Source organism: Tachysurus vachellii, chromosome 12 (assembly GCF_030014155.1).
Source record: "Tachysurus vachellii isolate PV-2020 chromosome 12, HZAU_Pvac_v1, whole genome shotgun sequence".
In the NCBI taxonomy this organism is placed as follows: Eukaryota; Metazoa; Chordata; class Actinopteri; order Siluriformes; family Bagridae; genus Tachysurus; species Tachysurus vachellii.
In genome coordinates this window covers 9,203,433-9,224,957 of record NC_083471.1, presented here as the reverse complement: position 1 = coordinate 9,224,957, position 21,525 = coordinate 9,203,433, and the positions used below count along the sequence as shown (strand labels likewise).

The following is a 21,525-nucleotide window of genomic DNA, read 5'->3' as shown; positions in this document are numbered from 1 at the left end:
GGAAAGAGACTCAAGGTGGAATCTTATCCTCATATGGGTGACAATGTGGTTCAGTGACTCTATAAGAAATAAATACCAATCTATGCTGCTCTATTCTATCACAGGCTAATGAGAAATCCTCCTTCTTCAGGCAACACCTATTGAAATGCAAATATTCATGGAGATACAAATGAATATGCAAATTACTCCCTGACGTAATTTATCACCTCCTGTTATCTCTTTGGGCATGCGATAGAGACTTTCTCCTAAAATGAGTTTAAGCAACAGTGTGTATGTGTGTGTGTGTGTGTGTGTGTGTGTGTGTGTGTGTGTGTGTGTGTGTGTGTGTGTAATATATGTGTGTGTGAGTGAGTGTTAGTGTGAGTGTGTGTTGTTTGTTTGTTTTGGCTTCCTTTACTGGCTGAGCCCCGGATGCACATTTACGGTCAGTGTGTGTGTGTGTGTGTGTGTGTGTGTGTGTGTGTGTGTGTGTGTGTGTGTGTGTGTGTGTGTGTGTGTAAAGCTGTAGCCACTTCTCGCCGGTCTTTCCCCAGTCATGCTCCTCCCGGTGCGCTGCAGTGATGATGGTGACATGGTGCACTAGTATCGGTTGGTCGCTGTCGGTGCTCTCGGCGCTCGTGACAGTGCTGATCGGTGCGCGCCCCGTCACGTGCCGCAGCGCGCTCCCGGTCATCATCACTAACATCACCGACATCAACATCTCCAACTCCTCCGCTGCACCGCCACGGCACGCGCGCAGTTACCCTCACCTGCAAGGCGACACGCGCCGCCGGAAACTCTTCTCTTTCCAAAGGTTTTTCCTCCGGATAGACGGCACCGGGAAAGTGACCGGCACCAGGAGCAAAGATGATGTGCACAGTGAGTGAACACCACAGCAGGGTTTCAACACATATCAACACGCACGCGCTCACTCCACACCACAGTAAGTTGATTATTTTCCTCTAACAGCACGAGTTCTACTGTATTCCCAACAGAAACTTATCAGCTACTGCAATCTTTTTTATAAATAGATTTTTAAACGCAAATCATAACTTTAGTCCATTTAAAGTAACATTTAATATGTTCTGAGGAAATTATTTTATAGCAGCTATAAATACTCTTCCTCTCAGCTTTATTATTTCTACAAGTTAATAAGATAAAAATCTCAGCTTGTCATGTTAGTGAGAAACCACAAGAAAGTGTAAACTCCACTGCCTGAAGATGTGGAGAAGCTCCAGCTTTACCTCTGACTGGTACTCAGAGCTCCTTCACCACATCATACACACATCAAACACACACACACACACACACACACACACACACACACACACACACACACTTCTTATGGATGTTTTCCATTTTCAGCCAGTTTATAATCAGTGAAGTGTTTGCTGTACTCGTCTCTGTGAATGAGCTGTTACTATAGATGTAGATGAATGCATCTACATCTATAGTAACAGCTCATTCATTAATCTACACCTGCACCCCAGTCAGAACTGCTGTTAGAAAGAAATAATCAACATCTTCCGACCAATCAGAGCTCAGATCTCAGCAGAAGCATTGTGTGCAATAATACTTTTCATTCTCAAAATGACCTCCAGAATTTATTACGTGTGCCGAGGTGTGTGTGTGTGTTCTCACACTTCATTTTTGAGACCAAAGGGAGTGTGTATGTGTGAGAAAAATACTTAGTTAATGCTATGTTTATGTGGACACACTCATACACAAACATATGGAGCTGTTTTTGTAGTTACATGCATTTTGGCTGTGAAATGTTTGGCAGTGTTTTATGGAAAAAGTGTTAATGACACACAACAATTATTTACAGTACACTGAGCATGGAAAATCCCATGTCTCTGATCACACTCTGATCACAGAAACAGACACACACGCACACACACACACACACACACACACACAGACACTCCAGAATGCTTGCTGGGTGTCTGGTTTCTTAGCCTTGTCAAACACAGGATCGATGATAGCAGGGAGTAGACATTACACAGGAGTGTCTGTGTCTGTGTGTGTGTGTGTGTGTGTTTGTGTGTGAGAGAGAGAGAGAGATCAAAGACACCCCCCCCAAAAAAGTGCTGAGGTTATCACACATAGATAGCAGAGCATCACACATTCTGATTATTGTGTGTGTGTGTGTGTGTGTGTGTGTGTGTGTGTGTGTATGCAGCTGTTCTGGAGATCAGGTCTGTGGATGTGGGAGTGGTGGCCATACGGAGCCTGACCACTGGTTATTACCTTGCTATGAACAAGAGAGGAGATGTGTATGGAGAGGTACATATGCACACATACACACACAAACACAAACACACACAGTCTGAAATGTACATCATTTTTATTATTTTTACCATTATTAAAAATGGTGTGTGTGTTTGTTGTGTGTGTGTTGTAGAGAGAGTACAGTGTGAACTGTGGGTTAAAGGAGCGTATCGAGGAGAATGGCTACAACACGTATGCCTCGGTGAAGTGGAGGAAAGAACACAGAGCCATGTTCATTAGCCTGAACACTAATGGGAAACCGCTGCGTGGCAGAAAAACACACAGGAGGAACACAAACACTCATTTCCTGCCCATCATTGTGTGAGGTGTAACACGTGGCCTGCTGGTGAAGAACACTTTTGTGTGGTACAGGACTGATGAGAGGGGTGTGTGAGAAACTCAGTATTGAGAAGCTCACCTCATACTGATTCTGGATCAGAACTTTCATTTCTTTGCAGCAGTGAGTTCAACACACACACACACACACACACACACACACACTTTCAGCTCATAGATTCTCACAACCTGGAAGTCAGAAGGAGGAATTCAGGGTCTGAACTAAGGAATGGAATCCAGAAATAAAAGTAACTCATGAAACTCTGAGGATCTGTGATTCAGAAACTGGAATTTTGAAATCAGAGCTTTGGGATCTGAACTTGTCATTGACATAGACATCAGCACCAAAGGGAACTCAGAACCTGTCAGAATTCAGAACATATAATTTACAAAACCTATGAACTTCACTTTCAGTTTCTGAAAATCAAAAACGTACAAACACAAAAGCTTTAATTAAGACATTAAAGGTTATAAAGCATATGAAGATTATTTTTATAGCTTTTTTTATTATTACTAACAGTTTTAAGTTATTAATGTTCTTAGTCTCAGAAGCTGGAACTCAGAGTTCAGAACAATAGACCAGAGACTATTATTTCTCAGAATTATATCAGAATGTAATGTGAGTGTCTGAGTCTCCAGTGTTCTGAGAGAATATTTATTTCCACTATATTTGTATTAAAGTCTACAAAAGAAATGAAAAGTCCGATATTGGGCTTTTTTCCAATATACAATATCAATAAAACTATTTTCCTTATTTCTCTCTCTCTCTCTCTCTCTCTCTCTCTCTCTCGCTCGCTCTCTCTCTCTCTCTGTGTGTGTGCGTGTATCTTATCTAGGTGTAATGACCGTCTTTACCGCCTTATTTAAAAATGATTATGAACACAGAGATCAGATTAAACTTCTTGCTTTTCCTCTCAAACTTCTCACACTTACAGGAAACACACACACAGAATGATAAGATTTGCTTTGGGAAATTAGTGGAAAAAGGCTGCAGGCCACACAGCTAATGATGCAGATGAAACATTTTTACACACTCACACACACAAACTGTGGAAAAACAAGTGCTAAATCACTGAGGTCAAAGTGTCAGTGTCAGTTGTTTTGAAGCTCTACAGTTTCTTTGTGCTCCACAAACAGCCGCTAGTTCTTCATGGTCACCAGCTGCTTGAGTAATGGAAGCTAAAACACAGGAAGAACTTAAAAAACAAAACTTAGAAAAGATTAGGACAAATACTTCATTTTCCCTCACATGATATGTAGCACTAAAGTGAGGCAGAGTAACGCTGCTGTAACAGGGTTCATCTCAGTAAAATAGCCATGAAGGCTAACTGACTGAATCTAGTGTACATGGAATGATGAAGTAAAGTAAGAAATAAAAGATTATTCTTTAAAATATTTTCTTTATTTCACTAAAGTTAAAATCTTAATAAAACTCAGAGAAATAAAACAGAGGTCATGGCAGCTGGAAAAATCCCAAACCAGGAATAATTTAGTTGAACTACTAAAATTTAAGAATCAATCATCAAAACCGATGAATACGAAAAAGTAAGAGATATTTGAATAAAGGGGTTATGAGTATTTGTATTAATGGAAATTAAAAGTTAAAACAGATGTCAGAAGCTTCACTGCCTCACACCTGAGGTACTTTTATTGTGTATAATTCAAGTTAAGATCTCGGAGCTTTACATAACGGATCTTTAATTTTGAAACGCGTCGCATTCCGGAAGTGGACCTGGAAGTACTACGTTTCTGTTCACGTGTGTGGATGTTTCTGCTGCCGTGCTGGTGGATGTAGACATGCAGACAGCAGTCATGGGGGAGATGAAGATAGAGACAGAGACGGAACCGGTTCGGCCCAAAGTGACGGACAGTAGAGGAGTTCTAAAGCAGAACCGAGAGTTTCTGGATTTTTTCTGGGACATCGCCAAACCGGACCGCGAGACCCGCCTGAGAGCCGTGGAAAGTCTCATCGAGCACGTGCAGAAGAGCGAGCAGGTAGAGAAAATGTACAAGATCATTAAGGAACAGATAATGTCACTATTATTATTATTATTATTATTATTATTATTATTAATTAATATAATTGTATAAAATAGTTAACATTTCCCCACATCACACCAGTGTTTATTTACTTACGCTCCATAATTACTCTAATCAACTCAGCACGTGCACACTGCGCAGGCGTACTGTGTCCGTTAGCTTAGCACAATTCAGAGGTTTATTTACAGTTATTGTTGAACTATGTGGGCTTACTCCTCCTCTTCCTCCTCTTCATCTAACTTCAGCATTATTTTTTCATCTTCTTTCTTTATCAGATTTTCTTCTCCTCTTGTTCTTTATCTTTTATAAAGGTTACTGTTCTTAATCCTTTTTTATACTTTATTTTTCTTATCATCAAATCCATTATCATCTCCATTTACTTTTCTTTATTGATTTTTTCCCCCCACAGAGCTGCTCGTGCTTTACAGCATCTGTGTTTTAAGTAGAGCTGTACTCTATTTAAGACCAGCTAACATTCACCCAGCTTCTGCTTTTTCTGTCACTCACTCACTCACTCCGTCAGTCACTCACTCCGTCAGTCACTCACTCCGTCAGTCACTCACTCCGTCAGTCACTCACTCCGTCAGTCACTCACTCCGTCAGTCACTCACTCCGTCAGTCACTCACTCCGTCAGTCACTCACTCACTCAGTCACTCACTCAGTCACTCACTCACTCACTCACTCACTCACTCAGTCACTCACTCCGTCACTCACTCCATCACTCACTCACTCCGTCAGTCACTCCGTCAGTCACTCCGTCAGTCACTCCGTCAGTCACTCCGTCAGTCACTCCGTCAGTCACTCACTCAGTCAGTCACTCACTCAGTCAGTCACTCAGTCAGTCACTCACTCAGTCAGTCACTCACTCAGTCAGTCACTCACTCAGTCAGTCACTCACTCAGTCACTCACTCAGTCACTCACTCAGTCACTCACTCAGTCACTCACTCAGTCAGTCATTCAGTCACACACACTCACACACACACACACACTCAGTCACTCTCTCACACACACTCAGTCACTCTCACACAAACCCACTCTCACACAAACTCACTCTTATACACAGTGACTCTTACATAGACACACACTCACTCTTAACACACGCACTCACTCTCTTACACACACTCACTCTCTCTCTCACACACAAGCACTCTTACACACACACACACTCACTCTTACACACTCACTCTTACACAAACACACACTCACTCTTACACCAGGGTTTTTCCTGGGTCAAAATTGGTCTTCGGTGGTGGCTGACCGACATGGTCATCCACACACAGCAAAGAGTACTCTAGTACCCACATGATCCGCAAACCCAATATTGACAATAAATGTTAAATTTAAAGTAAATACAAAGAAACAGTTTGTGATTTTTTTTCTTATCCTATTTATTCATGAAGAAACGATCACTGTCAGGCTAGATAGTAAAATAAAGAGATTACAACTTATTTTACATGTAAACACCATCGATACCAAAGTAAAATTCAATAAAATTAGCAGCTAGCTAGCAACAGCTTGCTTTGTGCTTTGATCTAATTTCATCTCACTCCAGTCTAACTTTAAACTAAATTAATTTATAGGTAATTTACTCCACATTGTCATAGGCCTATACATACTGTGGATTATTAAGGCTAAATTTTACTAAACACTCTTGCTAAATGGGGTAAGCACACTTACTTTCTCATTTCAGATGTGTATGTTCTTCTAAGAAGTAATGATTTGTTATTCAGACACTGACGGGCAGACCAACTGCTTTAACCATTCATTATAATGAATCGGCTCAAAGGAGTCATTAGGTCGAGAATCTGACTTTAGCGGATGTGTTGTGTGGGAATCCTGGATGTTAGGACATCGCAAAAGATTTGTCCGCACGCACGCACAAACACACAAAACAATTCATAACTGGATAGATTTTTTTTTTGCGTTTATTTAAAGTTATGTCAGCTGCATGTGCGGAATGCTTGTCACAAGTTGTAAGAGAAGATAACGCAACTTTTTTTGACTGCAGTTCACACACAATGTACATTTTCAATGTAGGAAAAACCCTGTACACACACACTAGCGTGCACACACACACACACACACTCACTCTTACACACACTCACTCACTCATTCACTCTCTCATACTCATTTACACACACAATGTATCCAGCTGTATTACTTCACAGCTGTGATGATATTAACCAGTGAAATGTCACCCTCTGTCAGTGTTTAAACTGAGACACCTCATGTTACCCAGAATCACCCTGTGTACAAAAGGAAACAAACACTCATTTACCCCTCAGTGCTGTCTCTCCTCATTACTCCTCAATTATTATCCTGTCCTCAGTGTGCTGTGCTGTGTGTGTGTTTTAGACTGATGAACTGAAATACACCCTGAAGAGGCTGGTAGATGGACTGTGTCATGCTCGAGAGGAGGCTCGCACCGGCTACAGCTTAGCACTCGCACAGGTACTACACACACATACAGTGTCTCTTCAGGTACCACACACACACACACACACACAGGGTCACTGTGTAGACAGGTGTGTACAGTGCACTGTGTAGTGTCCCATCCTGATGTGAATAGTATGACTTAGTTATTAAGTGATTTTCTGTGTTAATGTGTTCCTTTGGACTTTAATGCTCCTCAAGCATCACATTTATTATGATCTCATGTAGTTTATGGTGTCAGTCTGTGGAATTTACTGTGTGTTTGTGTAATCTGGTTCAGTATTTAATCATGTGATTGAATTATTACACACTCTGTGTTTGATTACATGCTTGCTATTTAACCTGTGGCAAATTGTGTGTGTGTCTGTGTATGTATGAATGTACAGGTGCTTAGTGTGTTTGAAGAGATCACACTCAGAAGTGTGTTGGACCAGATCAGAGAAAAACACAACCTGAAAACTGCCAGCAAGGTGAGAAACACACACACACACACACACACACACACACACAGAGTAATGAAGTAGAAATGTAATGATTAAATGTCATTATAGAACTGGTTACTGGAACACAAGCTGTTCCTTACAGTCTGATCTCATCCTCTTAGTGTCTCTCTCTCACTTTCTCATTGTCGTGAGTGTAGAGATGCCAGATATAAATAGTGACATTCTCGCTCTCTCTCTCTCTCTCTCTCTCATTCTCTCGTTCTCTCATTACAGAAGCAGATCAAACATGTGGCCTTCGGGAATTTCTTTGGAGTCCTGGCCCTGTCTCAGTCCACACGCCTGCACAAGGTAAACACAGACACAATTACACATACTCACACATTTTCTGTGTACTTGTGTGTGTATTATAAACACACAGTGCGGCTGATTTACATTTGGATTTGTGGGCGAAGCTTTAAGATTCGAATTCTTTCACAAAATGTTTATTAAATTGGTGAGTAACTGAAATAAGTTATTTATACTGGACAAAGTAATTATTATATACAGTCCCAGGAATATGTCACTTGTATGATATGAAAGGATATTTAGGAAGATTTGCACAAACTCAGGACTGAAACACAGAATTTCCTGTGAGCTACAGAGGAATTCACTACTCTCATTTATAGTAGTGTTTACTGTGTGTGTGTGTGTGTGTAGGAAGCAAACGTGCTGTTGGACTGTGTGAAGCTGCTGCAGTCTCTCTCTCAGTACAGAGAATATCTGAAAGATTTACCCAGGAAGACCATGGCAGACATCCTCAATGAGGTTCTAATTATTTACTGATATGAGAGCGTCTGTGCTGTAGGTTATTTGTATATAGTCCTTAATTACTCTCCCACTCTCTCTGTGCGTGTGTGCGTGTGTGTGTGTGTGTTCAGGTGTCAGAGCAGATGTTTGAGCAGGTTTTGTTCAGCACACTGCAAGAGGATCTGAGTTCAGCTCTCAGTAGTCCAGAGCAGTTGGAGCTCCTTCTGCTGGTCATGCGCAGATTCTCATCTACACTTAGCCCCGCCTACCTGGACAAGCTGCTGGGCACCTCCTCCATCATCAACACAAACACTCTGCCCCGGTATACACACAAACACACACTCTATCAAGCTGTTGGGGTCCGCTTCAATCATCAACAAACAGACACACACACAAATGTCCTGTTATGTCTTGTAAGTGTGTTTGTGTGTGTTTGTGTGTAGGTTGGTAGAGGTGGTGAAGTCAGCAGCACGCTCGATGAAGAAGGAGTGTGTGCTGCCATCTGTAGCATCTGATCTGCTGCACGTGTCTCTGCGTGAGGACAGCTTCACATTCTTCTGGGACAAAGTGGTGATCGATGGACTGATATCAGAGCCTACCGGACCTAGCCAGTAAGTGTAAACACACACATCCTGTACAAGACAACCCCTCAAATACAGTACAGACTTGTGCAAGTTCAATAACTCCCTCCTGTTTCTGCTTTCTCTCCCTCTCTCTTCTTCTCCCTTCCTCCCTCTCTCTCTCTCTCTCTCTCTTTCTCTCTCTCTCTCTCTCTCAGTTACCTGGCGTTCAGGTTGATGGGCGTGTCCTTGCCGTTGTTGCCTGTGTCTCAGCTGCAGTATGTTTTGAATGGAGAGGTGATGAGACGTTATGGTGAACACGTCATGACTGCACAGGTCAGTTCTGCTCTCATTAATATATATGTGTGTGTGTGTGTGTTTGTGTGAGTGGTGTAACTCAGTAATATATCACCCCTCCCCATCTCTCTCAGCTCCCTGAGCGCTTTAAGTTCTCCCCAGAGATGGATGAGTATGTGAGTGAGTTCCTGCGCAGCTGCAGTGATGTAGAGAGACAGCTGTTGGTCCTGCAGGCTTTCAGTCAGCTCACACATCGTGGTGCTCCCGTCGTCCCATCCTTCTGGAAGGTTCTGGAGTATGTGGAACCCAGTGCTCTTAAATCCTACACAAACTGGCTCAGAGAGTCCTTCTGTCAGCCCAAGATCCCAGAGCTGCTCGAGTTCAGCACACGCAAACAGAGAAGGACCCAGAACGCTGCCTCTGATGCCACCCCTGCCCCTCAGTGAGATCAGAAGCTAATGTTATTAGTAAAAGCTGTGTGTGAGAGAGAAAGCTGTGTGTGTGAGAGAGAGAAAGCTGTGTGTGTGTGTGAGAGAGAAAGCTGTGTGTGTGTGTGAGAGAGAAAGCTGTGTGTGTGAGAGAGAGAAAGCTGTGTGTGTGTGTGAGAGAGAAAGCTGTGTGTGTGTGTGAGAGAGAAAGCTGTGTGTGTGTGTGAGAGAGAAAGCTGTGTGTGTGTGAGAGAGAAAGCTGTGTGTGTGTGTGTGAGAGAGAAAGCTGTGTGTGTGTGAGAGAGAAAGCTGTGTGTGTGTGTGTGTGAGAGAGAAAGCTGTGTGTGTGTGTGTGTGAGAGAGAAAGCTGTGTGTGTGTGTGTGAGAGAAAGCTGTGTGTGTGTGTGTGAGAGAAAGCTGTGTGTGTGTGTGTGAGAGAAAGCTGTGTGTGTGTGAGAGAGAAAGCTGTGTGTGTGTGTGAGAGAGAAAGCTGTGTGTGTGTGTGAGAGAGAAAGCTGTGTGTGTGTGTGAGAGAGAAAGCTGTGTGTGTGTGTGAGAGAGAAAGCTGTGTGTGTGTGTGAGAGAGAAAGCTGTGTGTGTGTGTGAGAGAGAAAGCTGTGTGTGTGTGTGAGAGAGAAAGCTGTGTGTGTGTGTGAGAGAGAAAGCTGTGTGTGTGTGTGAGAGAGAAAGCTGTGTGTGTGAGAGAGAAAGCTGTGTGTGTGTGTGTGTGTGAGAGAGAAAGCTGTGTGTGTGTGTGTGAGAGAGAAAGCTGTGTGTGTGTGTGAGAGAGAAAGCTGTGTGTGTGTGTGTGAGAGAGAAAGCTGTGTGTGTGTGTGTGTGAGAGAGAAAGCTGTGTGTGTGTGTGTGAGAGAGAAAGCTGTGTGTGTGAGAGAGAAAGCTGTGTGTGTGTGTGTGAGAGAGAAAGCTGTGTGTGTGTGTGTGTGTGAGAGAGAAAGCTGTGTGTGTGTGAGAGAGAAAGCTGTGTGTGTGTGAGAGAGAAAGCTGTGTGTGTGTGAGAGAGAAAGCTGTGTGTGTGTGAGAGAGAAAGCTGTGTGTGTGTGTGAGAGAGAAAGCTGTGTGTGTGTGTGAGAGAGAAAGCTGTGTGTGTGTGTGAGAGAGAAAGCTGTGTGTGTGTGTGAGAGAGAAAGCTGTGTGTGTGTGTGAGAGAGAAAGCTGTGTGTGTGTGTGAGAGAGAAAGCTGTGTGTGTGTGTGAGAGAGAAAGCTGTGTGTGTGTGTGTGAGAGAGAAAGCTGTGTGTGTGTGTGTGTGAGAGAGAAAGCTGTGTGTGTGTGAGAGAGAGAAAGCTGTGTGTGTGTGTGAGAGAGAAAGCTGTGTGTGTGTGTGAGAGAGAAAGCTGTGTGTGTGTGTGAGAGAGAAAGCTGTGTGTGTGTGTGAGAGAGAAAGCTGTGTGTGTGTGTGTGAGAGAGAAAGCTGTGTGTGTGTGTGTGAGAGAGAAAGCTGTGTGTGTGTGTGTGAGAGAGAAAGCTGTGTGTGTGTGTGTGAGAGAGAAAGCTGTGTGTGTGTGTGAGAGAGAAAGCTGTGTGTGAGAGAGAAAGCTGTGTGTGTGTGAGAGAGAAAGCTGTGTGTGTGTGAGAGAGAAAGCTGTGTGTGTGTGTGAGAGAGAAAGCTGTGTGTGTGTGTGAGAGAGAAAGCTGTGTGTGTGTGAGAGAGAAAGCTGTGTGTGAGAGAGAAAGCTGTGTGTGTGTGTGTGTGAGAGAGAGAAAGCTGTGTGTGTGTGTGTGAGAGAGAAAGCTGTGTGTGTGTGTGTGTGAGAGAGAAAGCTGTGTGTGAGAGAGAAAGCTGTGTGTGAGAGAGAAAGCTGTGTGTGAGAGAGAAAGCTGTGTGTGAGAGAGAAAGCTGTGTGTGAGAGAGAAAGCTGTGTGTGAGAGAGAAAGCTGTGTGTGAGAGAGAAAGCTGTGTGTGTGTGAGAGAGAAAGCTGTGTGTGTGTGTGTGTGAGAGAAAGCTGTGTGTGTGTGTGTGTGAGAGAGAAAGCTGTGTGTGTGTGTGTGTGAGAGAAAGCTGTGTGTGTGTGTGAGAGAGAAAGCTGTGTGTGTGTCTGAGAGAGAAAGCTGTGTGTGTGTGTGAGAGAGAAAGCTGTGTGTGTGTGTGAGAGAGAAAGCTGTGTGTGTGTGTGAGAGAGAAAGCTGTGTGTGTGTGTGAGAGAGAAAGCTGTGTGTGTGTGTGTGAGAGAGAAAGCTGTGTGTGTGTGTGTGAGAGAGAAAGCTGTGTGTGTGTGTGTGAGAGAGAAAGCTGTGTGTGTGTGTGTGAGAGAGAAAGCTGTGTGTGTGAGAGAGAAAGCTGTGTGTGTGTGTGTGTGAGAGAGAAAGCTGTGTGTGTGTGTGAGAGAGAAAGCTGTGTGTGTGTGTGAGAGAAAGCTGTGTGTGTGTGTGTGTGAGAGCAGTGTCTGCATGTGTGTGTGTCTGAGAGCAGTGTCTGCGTGTGTGTGTGTCTGAGAGCAGTGTCTGCGTGTGTGTGTGTCTGAGAGCAGTGTCTGCGTGTGTGTGTGTCTGAGAGCAGTGTCTGCGTGTGTGTGTGTCTGAGAGCTGTGTGTGTTTACTTTGTCAGGACAGAGGAGTGTGTGTCACGTTTGAGGAATTGGATCATTCACCGTCTCTCCTGTATCGTGGAAAACCATCAGATTAAAAAAGATGAGGCGCTTGTTATGGAGATTGCCAGGTACTGAACACACACACACACACACACACACACACATACGCAAGGGTTTTTTTCTTCCCATAACTGCTTTCTTACATCTTACATTCACTATGCACACATCTCCTTATTTGTGTGTGTGTGTGTGTGTGTGTGTGTGTGTGTGTGTGTGTGTGTGTGTGTGTGTGTGTGTGTGTGTCTCTGTAGGTTTATCTTCTTCCATGCATTCTTTGATACACTGAAGTCCACAGCTGAAATCCCAGAGAGTCAGTGCAAGCTCTCACCTCCTTTAGACCAGAACACACGCAACATCACTGGCTCCACCTTTTTCAGGTACACTGTGTGTGTGTGTGCGTGTGTGTGCGTGTGTGTGTGTGCGTGTGTGTGTGTGTGTGTGTTTATTTACATTAAATTACATTAAATGTCCGTGGAAACATTTGTGAATCAGTCTAGTTGGAGCTGCTGCAGTGTTCATTGTCTTTCATTGTTTAATGATATTATTGTAACCCCCCACCCCACCCCCCAGTGTGTTACACTCTCTGAGTGTGTTGCCGGTGCTCAGTGAGAGTGTGCAGAATGAAGCAGTGAACAGGAGGAGTGTGTTAGGTGTGATGGCAGACGGCTCCATGTGGGTCTACGGCCTTGTTCAGTTTGGTAACATGCTGCTCAAACGCACCAAACACGTCCGGAGTGTGCACACACTCAGCACAGACCATACACAGGCCTGGGACAGGTATGTATATACACATGCGCACACACACACACATACACACACACACACACACAACAGAAAGTCATGCTCAAGGTTGTGAGTGATCCATGTGATTGTATGATACTGATGTCATTACATTCATTCTTATATAACATCATAATTGTTTTAACATAAATCACATTTATTCAAATATTTCAGTGTGTAAAGCTAACTGTGTGTGTGTTCCCTGCGTGTGTGTGTGTGTGCGTGTGCGCGTTCCCTCCGTGTGTGTGTGTGCGTTCCCTCCGTGTGTGTGTGTGTGCGTTCCCTCCGTGTGTTTGCAGCATGCTGCAGTCAGTTGAGTCTCTCAATAAGAAGATGAAGAAATCTGCAGCTCCTGAACACTCAGCCTTCCAGCACCTCTTCCTCATCATCGGCATCCAGATGTTCAAGGTCAATAAAACATACACACACACACACACACACACAGTCACTTGACACTCAAAATAAAACCATAGTAGTTTATTACAGGCTGAGGAGTGGATATTTGAATAACTCTGTGTGTGTGTGTGTGTGTGTGTGTGTAGGCTCCAGATGACAGTGTGGAGTTGCTGAATGATCTAAGAAGCTGTATGGAGCAAGCACAGGCCAAAAAATCTAAGAAGAAGAAGCAGAAGAAGAGTGATGCAGGTGAGACAAGTCCTGGCTCTGACACAGTGTCCTTCCCCTCTTATACCCTCATTAATACCCCTCTAGTATGCCCCATACCCCTCTAATACCCTTCTACTCTCTTTTCCAATACTAAACCAGCTCAATATGTGTTATAACAACAAAAATTACTGTGTGTGTTTCAGACAGCGAGCAGACTGAACAGGCGGAGCCTCACTGGGTAGAGGTGGTGATAGACATCCTGCTGTCTCTACTCGCTCAGCCCAGCCGTCTCATCCGCAGCGTGTGTAAGACGGCGTTCAGCCGAGTGTGTCCTTATCTCACACAGTCTGCGCTTACTGCTATACTGAATGTAAGACACACACGCAAACACTCACAAACACACACTGTTTCTCTGTGTGTGGTTTTTACCTGAGCTGTGATGTCATTTAAGGTTCTGGACCCTAGTAAGGATGAGGAGGATAGTGGTGTTCTTGTGACTGACGACAACAACACAGAGACTAAGAAGAAGAAAAAGAGAACACAGGAGGAAGAGGAAGATGAAGAACATGAAGCAGAGGTTGGTCTCTTCAGCCCTCACTAACTAACACACACAAACTGATATTTTTCTGATCTTGTAAAGTTATATATAATCTTAATTTTCTGGGCGTTAGGATGAAGAGGAATCTGACTCCTCAGACAACGATGAAGATGATGAAGATGATGAAGATGAATCAATGGAGGAGGAGGAGGAGGAAGTGGATCAGAATTTCCGTCTGGAGCTGATGAAGGTGTTGCAGGGGCAGAACGCTCTGGTACGGATGAATCAATGAGTCGTTCTGAACTATTCATTTTGTATGATTATTGAGTGAATCAGGTGAATCACTTGAGTGATTAATCAAAACATTGTTTAGTTATATTTATGCTTTATGATTAATGATAAATACATGATTATATATACATATGGTGGAGGTGTGAACCTGTAAATAAATCAGATTTATCAAAACTCCAAAGTGCTTCAGAAGAATCTATTCACTAAAGTGAGTCATAATCTGTTACTGAGTCACACAGGTTTTTCAGTTTCAGTGTTTCAGTTTCAGGGACAAATCATTTCACTTTATCCTTTGAAAGCGTAATTGACTGATATTTGCCTAAAAAAAAAAAAATAACATCCTGTTTCATAAAAATAAATCAGCTACGAGTCCTGAGGCGTGATGATGAAACTCTGGTTATATTCTGGTCTTCAGGCCACTGAGGTGGATGTCAGCGAGGATGAGGAGCTGGATGACGAGGCAATGATGAAGTTGGATAAAAACCTGGCGACTCTGTTCGGGGAGCAGAAGAAGAAATTACAGGCCAAAAAGGACGAGAAGGAGCGACTACGCAAGGAGAAAACCCTCGTCCGGGACTTTAAGATTAAAGTAGGGTCACTTATGCTGAGTGTACTACTGAGAGCTTTCGTTATTTGTGTGTAAGATATTGATTAATCCTGAGTGTGTGTCTGTGTGTGTGTGTAGGTACTGGACCTGCTGGACGTGTTCCTGTGTAAGCAGGGCAGCAGTGTGTTGGTGTTGGGGTTGGTGGAGCCGCTGCTCAGTGTGATTGAGAATTGCATGAGCTCTGAGAGCGGGCAACATGAGCAGGACTTCCTGCGCAGAGCCGCACACATTTTCAGGTGTGTGTATGTGTGTGAGAGCATGTAGATATGTTTAAATCCACAATATCAGCACTTCACACTGTGTGTGTGTGTGTGTGTGTGTGTGACAGGAATCAGCTGTGTCGTGGAAAGCATTACTGCAGAGAGGTGGAGGGCCGGGAGGCGGAGCTTCATGACATGTTGGAGCGTCTGGTTGGTCGAGCCCAGAAGCTGTCAGACTCATCAGTGGCGCTGTATTACTTCAGGTGAGACTTTTAAACACTGAGCTGATCACTAACAACAGAACTGTACTAATCACAACAGTCTGTAATGGCCACACTTTCTAATTCCTAATCTTTCTGTTCTTTAATCATTCATTTTTCAGCATATCCCCTAATCTAACTTTAGAACATATTCTCTGGTGTCTGTGTGTGTGTCTGTGTGTGTGTCTGTGTGTGTGTCTGTGTGTGTGTCTGTGTGTGTGTCTGTGTGTGTGTGTGTGTGTGTGTTTGCAGTGCTGCACTCTACCTGGTTAAAGTGTTAAGAGGTGTAATGAAGGACACAGACTCCAAAGACACAGCTGAGGTATGTGATCTCCTGCACACACACACACTCTCTCTGTCTCTGTCTCTCTCTCACACACACACTCATACACACAGTGATAACAGGAAATTGTTTGTATTATTGTCAGATTGGTGCAGTTGTGTGTGTGTGTGTTTGTGTGCATGTGTGGTTACATGTGCAGAAGAGGATGATGGGTAAAGTGGACATGGAGAGAGTAACATTGTGTTTTAAAGATGCTCTCACATCCTTTATGACGCGACGGAAAAGTCCACTGACAGGAGACATGTTTATTGAACTGTTCAACAGATTCCCTGTGAGTACACACCCACACACACACCCAGACACACACACACACACACACACACACACACACACACACACACATACGCACAGTTTGAAAAACACTCAGGAACATGCTCACATCCTAAAACGAGTTGCTTGGGTGTGGATTTTATAGGTCCTGTGTGTAAATCTGTTGGATACGGCGGTGGAGAGCATCACGGGTGGAGTCAGAGAACACCAACAGGTATCTCTCACACACACACACTTGCATGTCATATTCACATTTTTTTTTTATATTTGTTAGCATTAAGATCTAGATTAGCAAAGGTACAGGTAAGAGTGAGTGGGGTTATTCAAATATTCACTCTGCTTGTAATAAACTACTAAACTTTCATATTTGTTTCATGTGTGTGTTTGTGTGTGTGTTTCAGGCTCAGGCGTGTGTGATGGTGCTCAGAGCTTTGCCGTGTAAGGAGGTGAAGCAGCTGATGTCTGTTGCACAGTGTACTGAAATCTATCAGAAAACCACAGAGAAGCTCACACAGGTAGCACACACTAAACCACCCCACACTAGCAGGGTTTCCGCGGGGTCATAAAAAGTCATAAATTTAACAATAAGAATTTAAGGCCATAAAAACGTCCGGATTTTCCATAAAAAACATTTAGCCACGTCTTAAATTGATATGCTCGTCCATTAATTTGTTCTTCAATCAAAATGCGCTTGCGGCGGCAATGGTATTCATTTGTTTCGCCTGTTGTAGTTCTGTATGAGGAATCTGGGTGGTATCACACTGGTATCACAGCGTTCCAGAACTACAAGGTCCATGCGGCAGCATACAGACTTGTCCGAAGGACTTTCACAGAAACCCGCGCAAACTCCGAACATACTGTATCATACCGAGTCACTGCTTAGTTTCATTGAAATCATCCTGGCTATCACAATGGGAAAATGTACCTTTAACGATCTGTGGCTCGAAGACAGTGCGTTTAGTAGCTGGCTCAAGCCCGTCGCTATCAATCGGTATCAAAGCCTATTGCACTCTGTGTAAGAAGACGTTGGAGCTGTCTAGTTTAGGCATAAAAGCCTTGAAGTCGCATGCAAACTCGGAAAAGCATATCGTTGCTGTAAAAGGCCTGCAGCGGGTGCAGGTGATCCGTCGGTTTTGTTCGGCTCCGTCACTAACGTTACACGGTCAAGTACAGCGCGGGATTCCGTTTCTGTCGTAATTTGTGTAGGTCATAAATTCAAATCATAATGGTCATAAAAAGGTCTTAAATTTGACTGATTAAACCCTGCAGAAACCCTGACTAGGGAGCAGAGTCAGTAAACACAGTATAGGGCAGTGTTATAATGTAATGGAGTACAAATACTTCGTTACTGTACTTAAGTAGAAATTTCACGTATCTGTACTTTACTTCGCTATTTAAATTTGTCAACTTTCAATTTTACTCCACTACATTTCCTAGATAAAATGTATACTTTTACTCCGATATATTTCCACTAAGCATCTTTGTTGCTCGTTACTACAAAATAAAATCAGAAGAAATGTGTGTGACTGCAATAAGGGAGGTTTGACGATTCACTGCTCCTAGATTGCATTACGCACGTCCACACGCTCTAGCGGAAGCACAACTGAAACGGCCATGGAAGCACCTACTAAAGGACCTCCTGTTATCGTAGACTAGGAGTGGCCCAGTCAGAGACCAAGAGCCACATTTTTTACTGTGTTACCGCAAAGAGCCACATCATACACATGGGCACACATGAACATCACCTTTTTTCCCTGCCATTTTAAGAGCGAACTTGACACAAATTGTTTACTCAAATGATCTTGCTCCTACTGGGAAACTTTGAGGTATTTTCATCCCACTCACATGTTCGTTTAACGAAAATACCGTATTGAACTCAAGCGAAGCGAACACACACAATAAAAAGACACAAATAGAAACTTCGATATGACCGTAAGAGCCGCATGAAACCGGGCAAAAAGCCGCGGGTTGGCCGCCCCTGTCGTAGACGACCACCCCGACATTAGTGGTGAACAGGGTGCAAGAAGATAACATTTTACACCCGTGGCCGTATTTGCAAGAAATGTTTCTGTACATTGGAATGAAAGATTCTTCCTACCGGATGAAGTGCCTCTTATGCCTAGCGAAAATCACTGAAATTTTACTTTTTTACTTCAAATACTTAAGTACATTAAATATCAGAAAATGACTTTTGATACTTAAGTACAGTATATATCAGATACTTTAAGACTTTTACTTGAGTAATATTCTAAAAGGTAACTTTCACTTCTACCAAAGTCTTTTTCTAGTACGATACTTGTACTTTTACTCAAGTATTGCTTTCTAGTACTTTATACAACACTGGTATAGGGGTTAAGTCATTACACACTTGCACCTGTAATCACTGTGGCCCAAATAAAACCCTTATGTACACACTCTGAATGAACTGCACTGTCTCTCTCTCTCTGTGTGTGTGTGGTGTGTGTGTGTGTGTGTGTGTCACAGACTCTACAGAAGGTGGAGTGTAAAAACAAAGCGGTTCATGAAAAGACAGTGAAAGCGCTGGAGCTCGCTCACTTCCTCGTCAAAACAGTTCACCATCAGGTACTGAGCTGTTGTTCAACACCATCATTAATACTTAATTAATAACATGTCTATCATAAACTCTTTATTATTAACACTATTGTTATGATGTTAATTAGATTCTTTATCTATTTAACTATTTTATTTAGCTGACTTCTCTGTGAGGCTCCATGATTGTGTGTTAATGTGTAATTAACACTCCTTCTTCTACTCCTCCTCCTCTTGTACTGGAGACTGGTTTGATTCTGGATTTCTCAGTGCTGCTGTTTATTTAAAGCGTCCGTATGTGGTTAGTGATTAAGACTTTGAACCACTGATCAGAAAGTCAGATGCTGCTGCACGACCTTTAATCCTCAGGTGTATAAATGAGATAAATGTAGATCGCTCTGGTGAGGAAGAGGATAATGGCAACTAATAGACATCAAATAAGCTTCAGCTTTGAGCTCATTACTGCTGAACACCAACAAAACTAAACAGCAGAAGACAGTGAGGAAGGAGAAGAAGTCTTCACCACTACCCTGGGGTTTGATTAGAACTTTATAAACACCAACAGGTCAAATCCACACATGCTGCGAGTTTAACTGTACAGAGGTGTGCAGTATATTCGTCAGTTCTTTATTAAACCTAAATGTCACACTTTTTCTCCTGAGCAGAAGCTGGAGGTGAAGCTAGATGATCTCCGGAGCGCTCTGAGGTCCATGAACGCTGATGGGAGTTTGCAGAAGTCGGGGAAGCTGGAGGACACGTACTGGAGCGTCATGAAGCTGTTTGGCCTTCAGTTAGTCCCAAATTCTACTAAACACACTCACAGATCAGGGATCAGGGCTGGAACGTCAGGAGCAAGTCCTCACTCACACTTACACCAGACTTGGAAATGAAATCTGGTTTAATTTTACAGCCAGTATTGATTTATTAGGTGTTGAGGATTTTATTAGATTTACATATTTACCTTAATATTACTAACAACATGATAACAATAATGAAGGCCCTGATCTGGGGACCTGGTTATAGCATCTGAGCTCACATCCTTCATTTTAAACCTTCTTTTTATTTATATTGTGGGTGAAGATGCAGAGTGTGTTAGTCTGTTCTTGTTTGTGTGTGATGATGTACCTCTATTTCTTACAGCTCACTCTATAACCCTTCAGCATGATAGTAGTTCATTAATGATAAAGCAGCAGGATCCATGTTCTGTATATAAACAGTGCTGTTGATGTAACAGTGTTTTACACACACACAGTACAGCAGGCCTAAATCAGAGCTTGTCAGTAAGTAAATAAACACATGGTTCAGACTGTGTTTTAATTTTCACACTTCTGTTGTCAGGAAGCCAAAGGTGGAGAAGGTGAAGAAAGTGACAGAGGAGGAAAAGACAGAGGAAGAGGAGCCGAAGAAAAAGAAGAAAGGATTCCTTCCTGAGAGCAAGAAACGCAAAAACCGCAAGAAGCCTGTGATACTGGAGGGTAAAGACACTACAGACACACCAGGAGGAGGAGAGGGGAAGAAGAAGAGAAAGAATAATAAAAAAAAGAGAAGTGAGTCAGAAACACAGAATCAACCTCCTGCTAAAAAAATGAAAGCTCAGCAGCCTCCGAGTAACAAGGAGAAGAAACAGAAGAAGAAGAAAAAGAAGACAAGTGGAGAGAAGAACGGCACTGAGTGAACTGATAAGAGGATTAAAGGAGAATCAGAGTTCAGGTTTCTCCTCCACACCACAGTGATGATGATGATGAGTGACTTCATCAGACCCTGAACTCCTGAGGGACGTTATTCATAAACTCCTGCTTATTTTTGTAAAAGTATAATAATGATGTCATTAAAGACTTTTTATTCAGAGTTGTCTTTAACCCTTTTTTAAATCATACAGATAAATATCAGTCATGTGTGAGGTCTTGTGCTGAACTCAGGCTTGAGGATAAACTTCATAAACACTTTCCTCACTGGAGTTCAGTCAGTTTTCACACTGCAGAGCTTCAGTGTGATGATGTTCTCACAGAGAATAAACATGACCTACGGAATCTTTTTAACTGAGATTGTCAAGATGTCATAGTACATGTAATGTGCAGCTCATGATAAATTTATAATGTTGAATTATTTATTTAAAACACATGAAGAGCCCCAGATACAGAAACTGAACCTTTATCAAGAAAAAGGGCAAAAAATCTAATCAAATAAGGCATTTCACACACCAGTAGAACAGCACACTCGCTGTTGTGTGTGTATTTGTGTGTGTGCGCGCGCCCAAGTCTGAGTGTGTATCAGATGGAAAGAGGTGCTGTGTGTGTGTGTGTGTGTGTGTGTGTGTGTGTGTGTGTAGGAATCCCAGCTGATTTACTGAACTGTGACTGTAAGCCACGCCCATACACACGCGCACACATATATACACGCGCACACACAGCTCACACTTGTTTGAGGTTTATCTCATCCGGACTTAGCATTGATTTAGTTTCTTGAATGTAATGATGATTGGACCCATTTTATTTAGTAAGTACAATCTTAAACACCTCTCTCTCTCTCTCTCTCTCTCTCTCTCTCTCTGTGTGTGTGTGTGTGTTTTAGTCTACTCCGCTGTTAAATAGAGATATTTAGAAACCAATGCTGTTTGCGTAGTTGAGATTTGTATGTAAATATCACCGCATATGTTCTGTTAAATCAATACTGAAACACACACACACACACGGGGCTTTACTACCTCTTGCATCATTTGAACAAAACTCTGATAACGTTTTCTATTTAATTTTTTTTCTATTGTTTACCATGAACTATCAGGGGGTTTTCAACCAAACCAAACGGACTAAAATGTATATATTTTTATATATTTTTTAATTTATACACTGCACAAGGAGCTCTAGTTTCCGGCCACACACACACACGCGCACGCTTC

At 42.8% G+C, this 21,525-nt stretch overlaps 3 protein-coding genes across 4 annotated transcripts in view; all 3 read left to right on the top strand.

Moving 5' to 3' along the window:
- Window positions 1–534: 534 nt before the first annotated feature.
- fgf10b (fibroblast growth factor 10b) lies at window positions 535–3,286 on the top strand. The gene is made up of 3 exons (XM_060883379.1): window positions 535–858; window positions 2,162–2,265; window positions 2,384–3,286. The coding sequence occupies exons 1-3, from the start codon at window positions 561–563 to the stop codon at window positions 2,573–2,575; spliced, it is 594 nt and encodes a 197-aa protein (XP_060739362.1). The 5' UTR covers window positions 535–560; the 3' UTR covers window positions 2,576–3,286.
- A 1,017-nt stretch (window positions 3,287–4,303) lies between these two features.
- mybbp1a (MYB binding protein (P160) 1a) overlaps window positions 4,304–21,525 on the top strand; it is a 29,056-nt gene continuing 11,834 nt past the window's right edge. Inside the window, exons 1-27 of one of the 2 annotated variants that reach the window (XM_060882956.1) lie at window positions 4,304–4,581; window positions 6,984–7,079; window positions 7,448–7,531; window positions 7,778–7,852; window positions 8,201–8,308; window positions 8,422–8,612; window positions 8,734–8,901; window positions 9,069–9,186; window positions 9,282–9,589; window positions 12,142–12,252; window positions 12,436–12,561; window positions 12,755–12,961; window positions 13,264–13,372; window positions 13,507–13,609; window positions 13,774–13,940; window positions 14,022–14,147; window positions 14,242–14,382; window positions 14,815–14,988; window positions 15,085–15,242; window positions 15,335–15,469; window positions 15,719–15,788; window positions 15,949–16,080; window positions 16,225–16,293; window positions 16,481–16,594; window positions 18,564–18,662; window positions 19,295–19,419; window positions 19,968–20,475. In XM_060882956.1, the coding sequence (XP_060738939.1) occupies window positions 4,384–4,581; window positions 6,984–7,079; window positions 7,448–7,531; window positions 7,778–7,852; window positions 8,201–8,308; window positions 8,422–8,612; window positions 8,734–8,901; window positions 9,069–9,186; window positions 9,282–9,589; window positions 12,142–12,252; window positions 12,436–12,561; window positions 12,755–12,961; window positions 13,264–13,372; window positions 13,507–13,609; window positions 13,774–13,940; window positions 14,022–14,147; window positions 14,242–14,382; window positions 14,815–14,988; window positions 15,085–15,242; window positions 15,335–15,469; window positions 15,719–15,788; window positions 15,949–16,080; window positions 16,225–16,293; window positions 16,481–16,594; window positions 18,564–18,662; window positions 19,295–19,419; window positions 19,968–20,304 (3,849 nt within the window). In that variant the 5' untranslated portion in view covers window positions 4,304–4,383 and the 3' untranslated portion in view covers window positions 20,305–20,475. Of the gene's footprint in view, window positions 4,582–6,983; window positions 7,080–7,447; window positions 7,532–7,777; window positions 7,853–8,200; window positions 8,309–8,421; window positions 8,613–8,733; window positions 8,902–9,068; window positions 9,187–9,281; window positions 9,590–12,141; window positions 12,253–12,435; window positions 12,562–12,754; window positions 12,962–13,263; window positions 13,373–13,506; window positions 13,610–13,773; window positions 13,941–14,021; window positions 14,148–14,241; window positions 14,383–14,814; window positions 14,989–15,084; window positions 15,243–15,334; window positions 15,470–15,718; window positions 15,789–15,948; window positions 16,081–16,224; window positions 16,294–16,480; window positions 16,595–18,563; window positions 18,663–19,294; window positions 19,420–19,967; window positions 20,476–21,525 lie in introns of those variants that run through there. The other variant, XM_060882957.1, reaches the window with a different exon arrangement.
- LOC132854502 (uncharacterized) overlaps window positions 21,001–21,525 on the top strand; it is a 5,577-nt gene continuing 5,052 nt past the window's right edge. Inside the window, exon 1 of the mRNA XM_060882960.1 lies at window positions 21,001–21,125. Within this exon, the coding sequence (XP_060738943.1) occupies window positions 21,101–21,125 (25 nt within the window). The 5' untranslated portion in view covers window positions 21,001–21,100. The remainder of the gene's footprint in view (window positions 21,126–21,525) is intronic.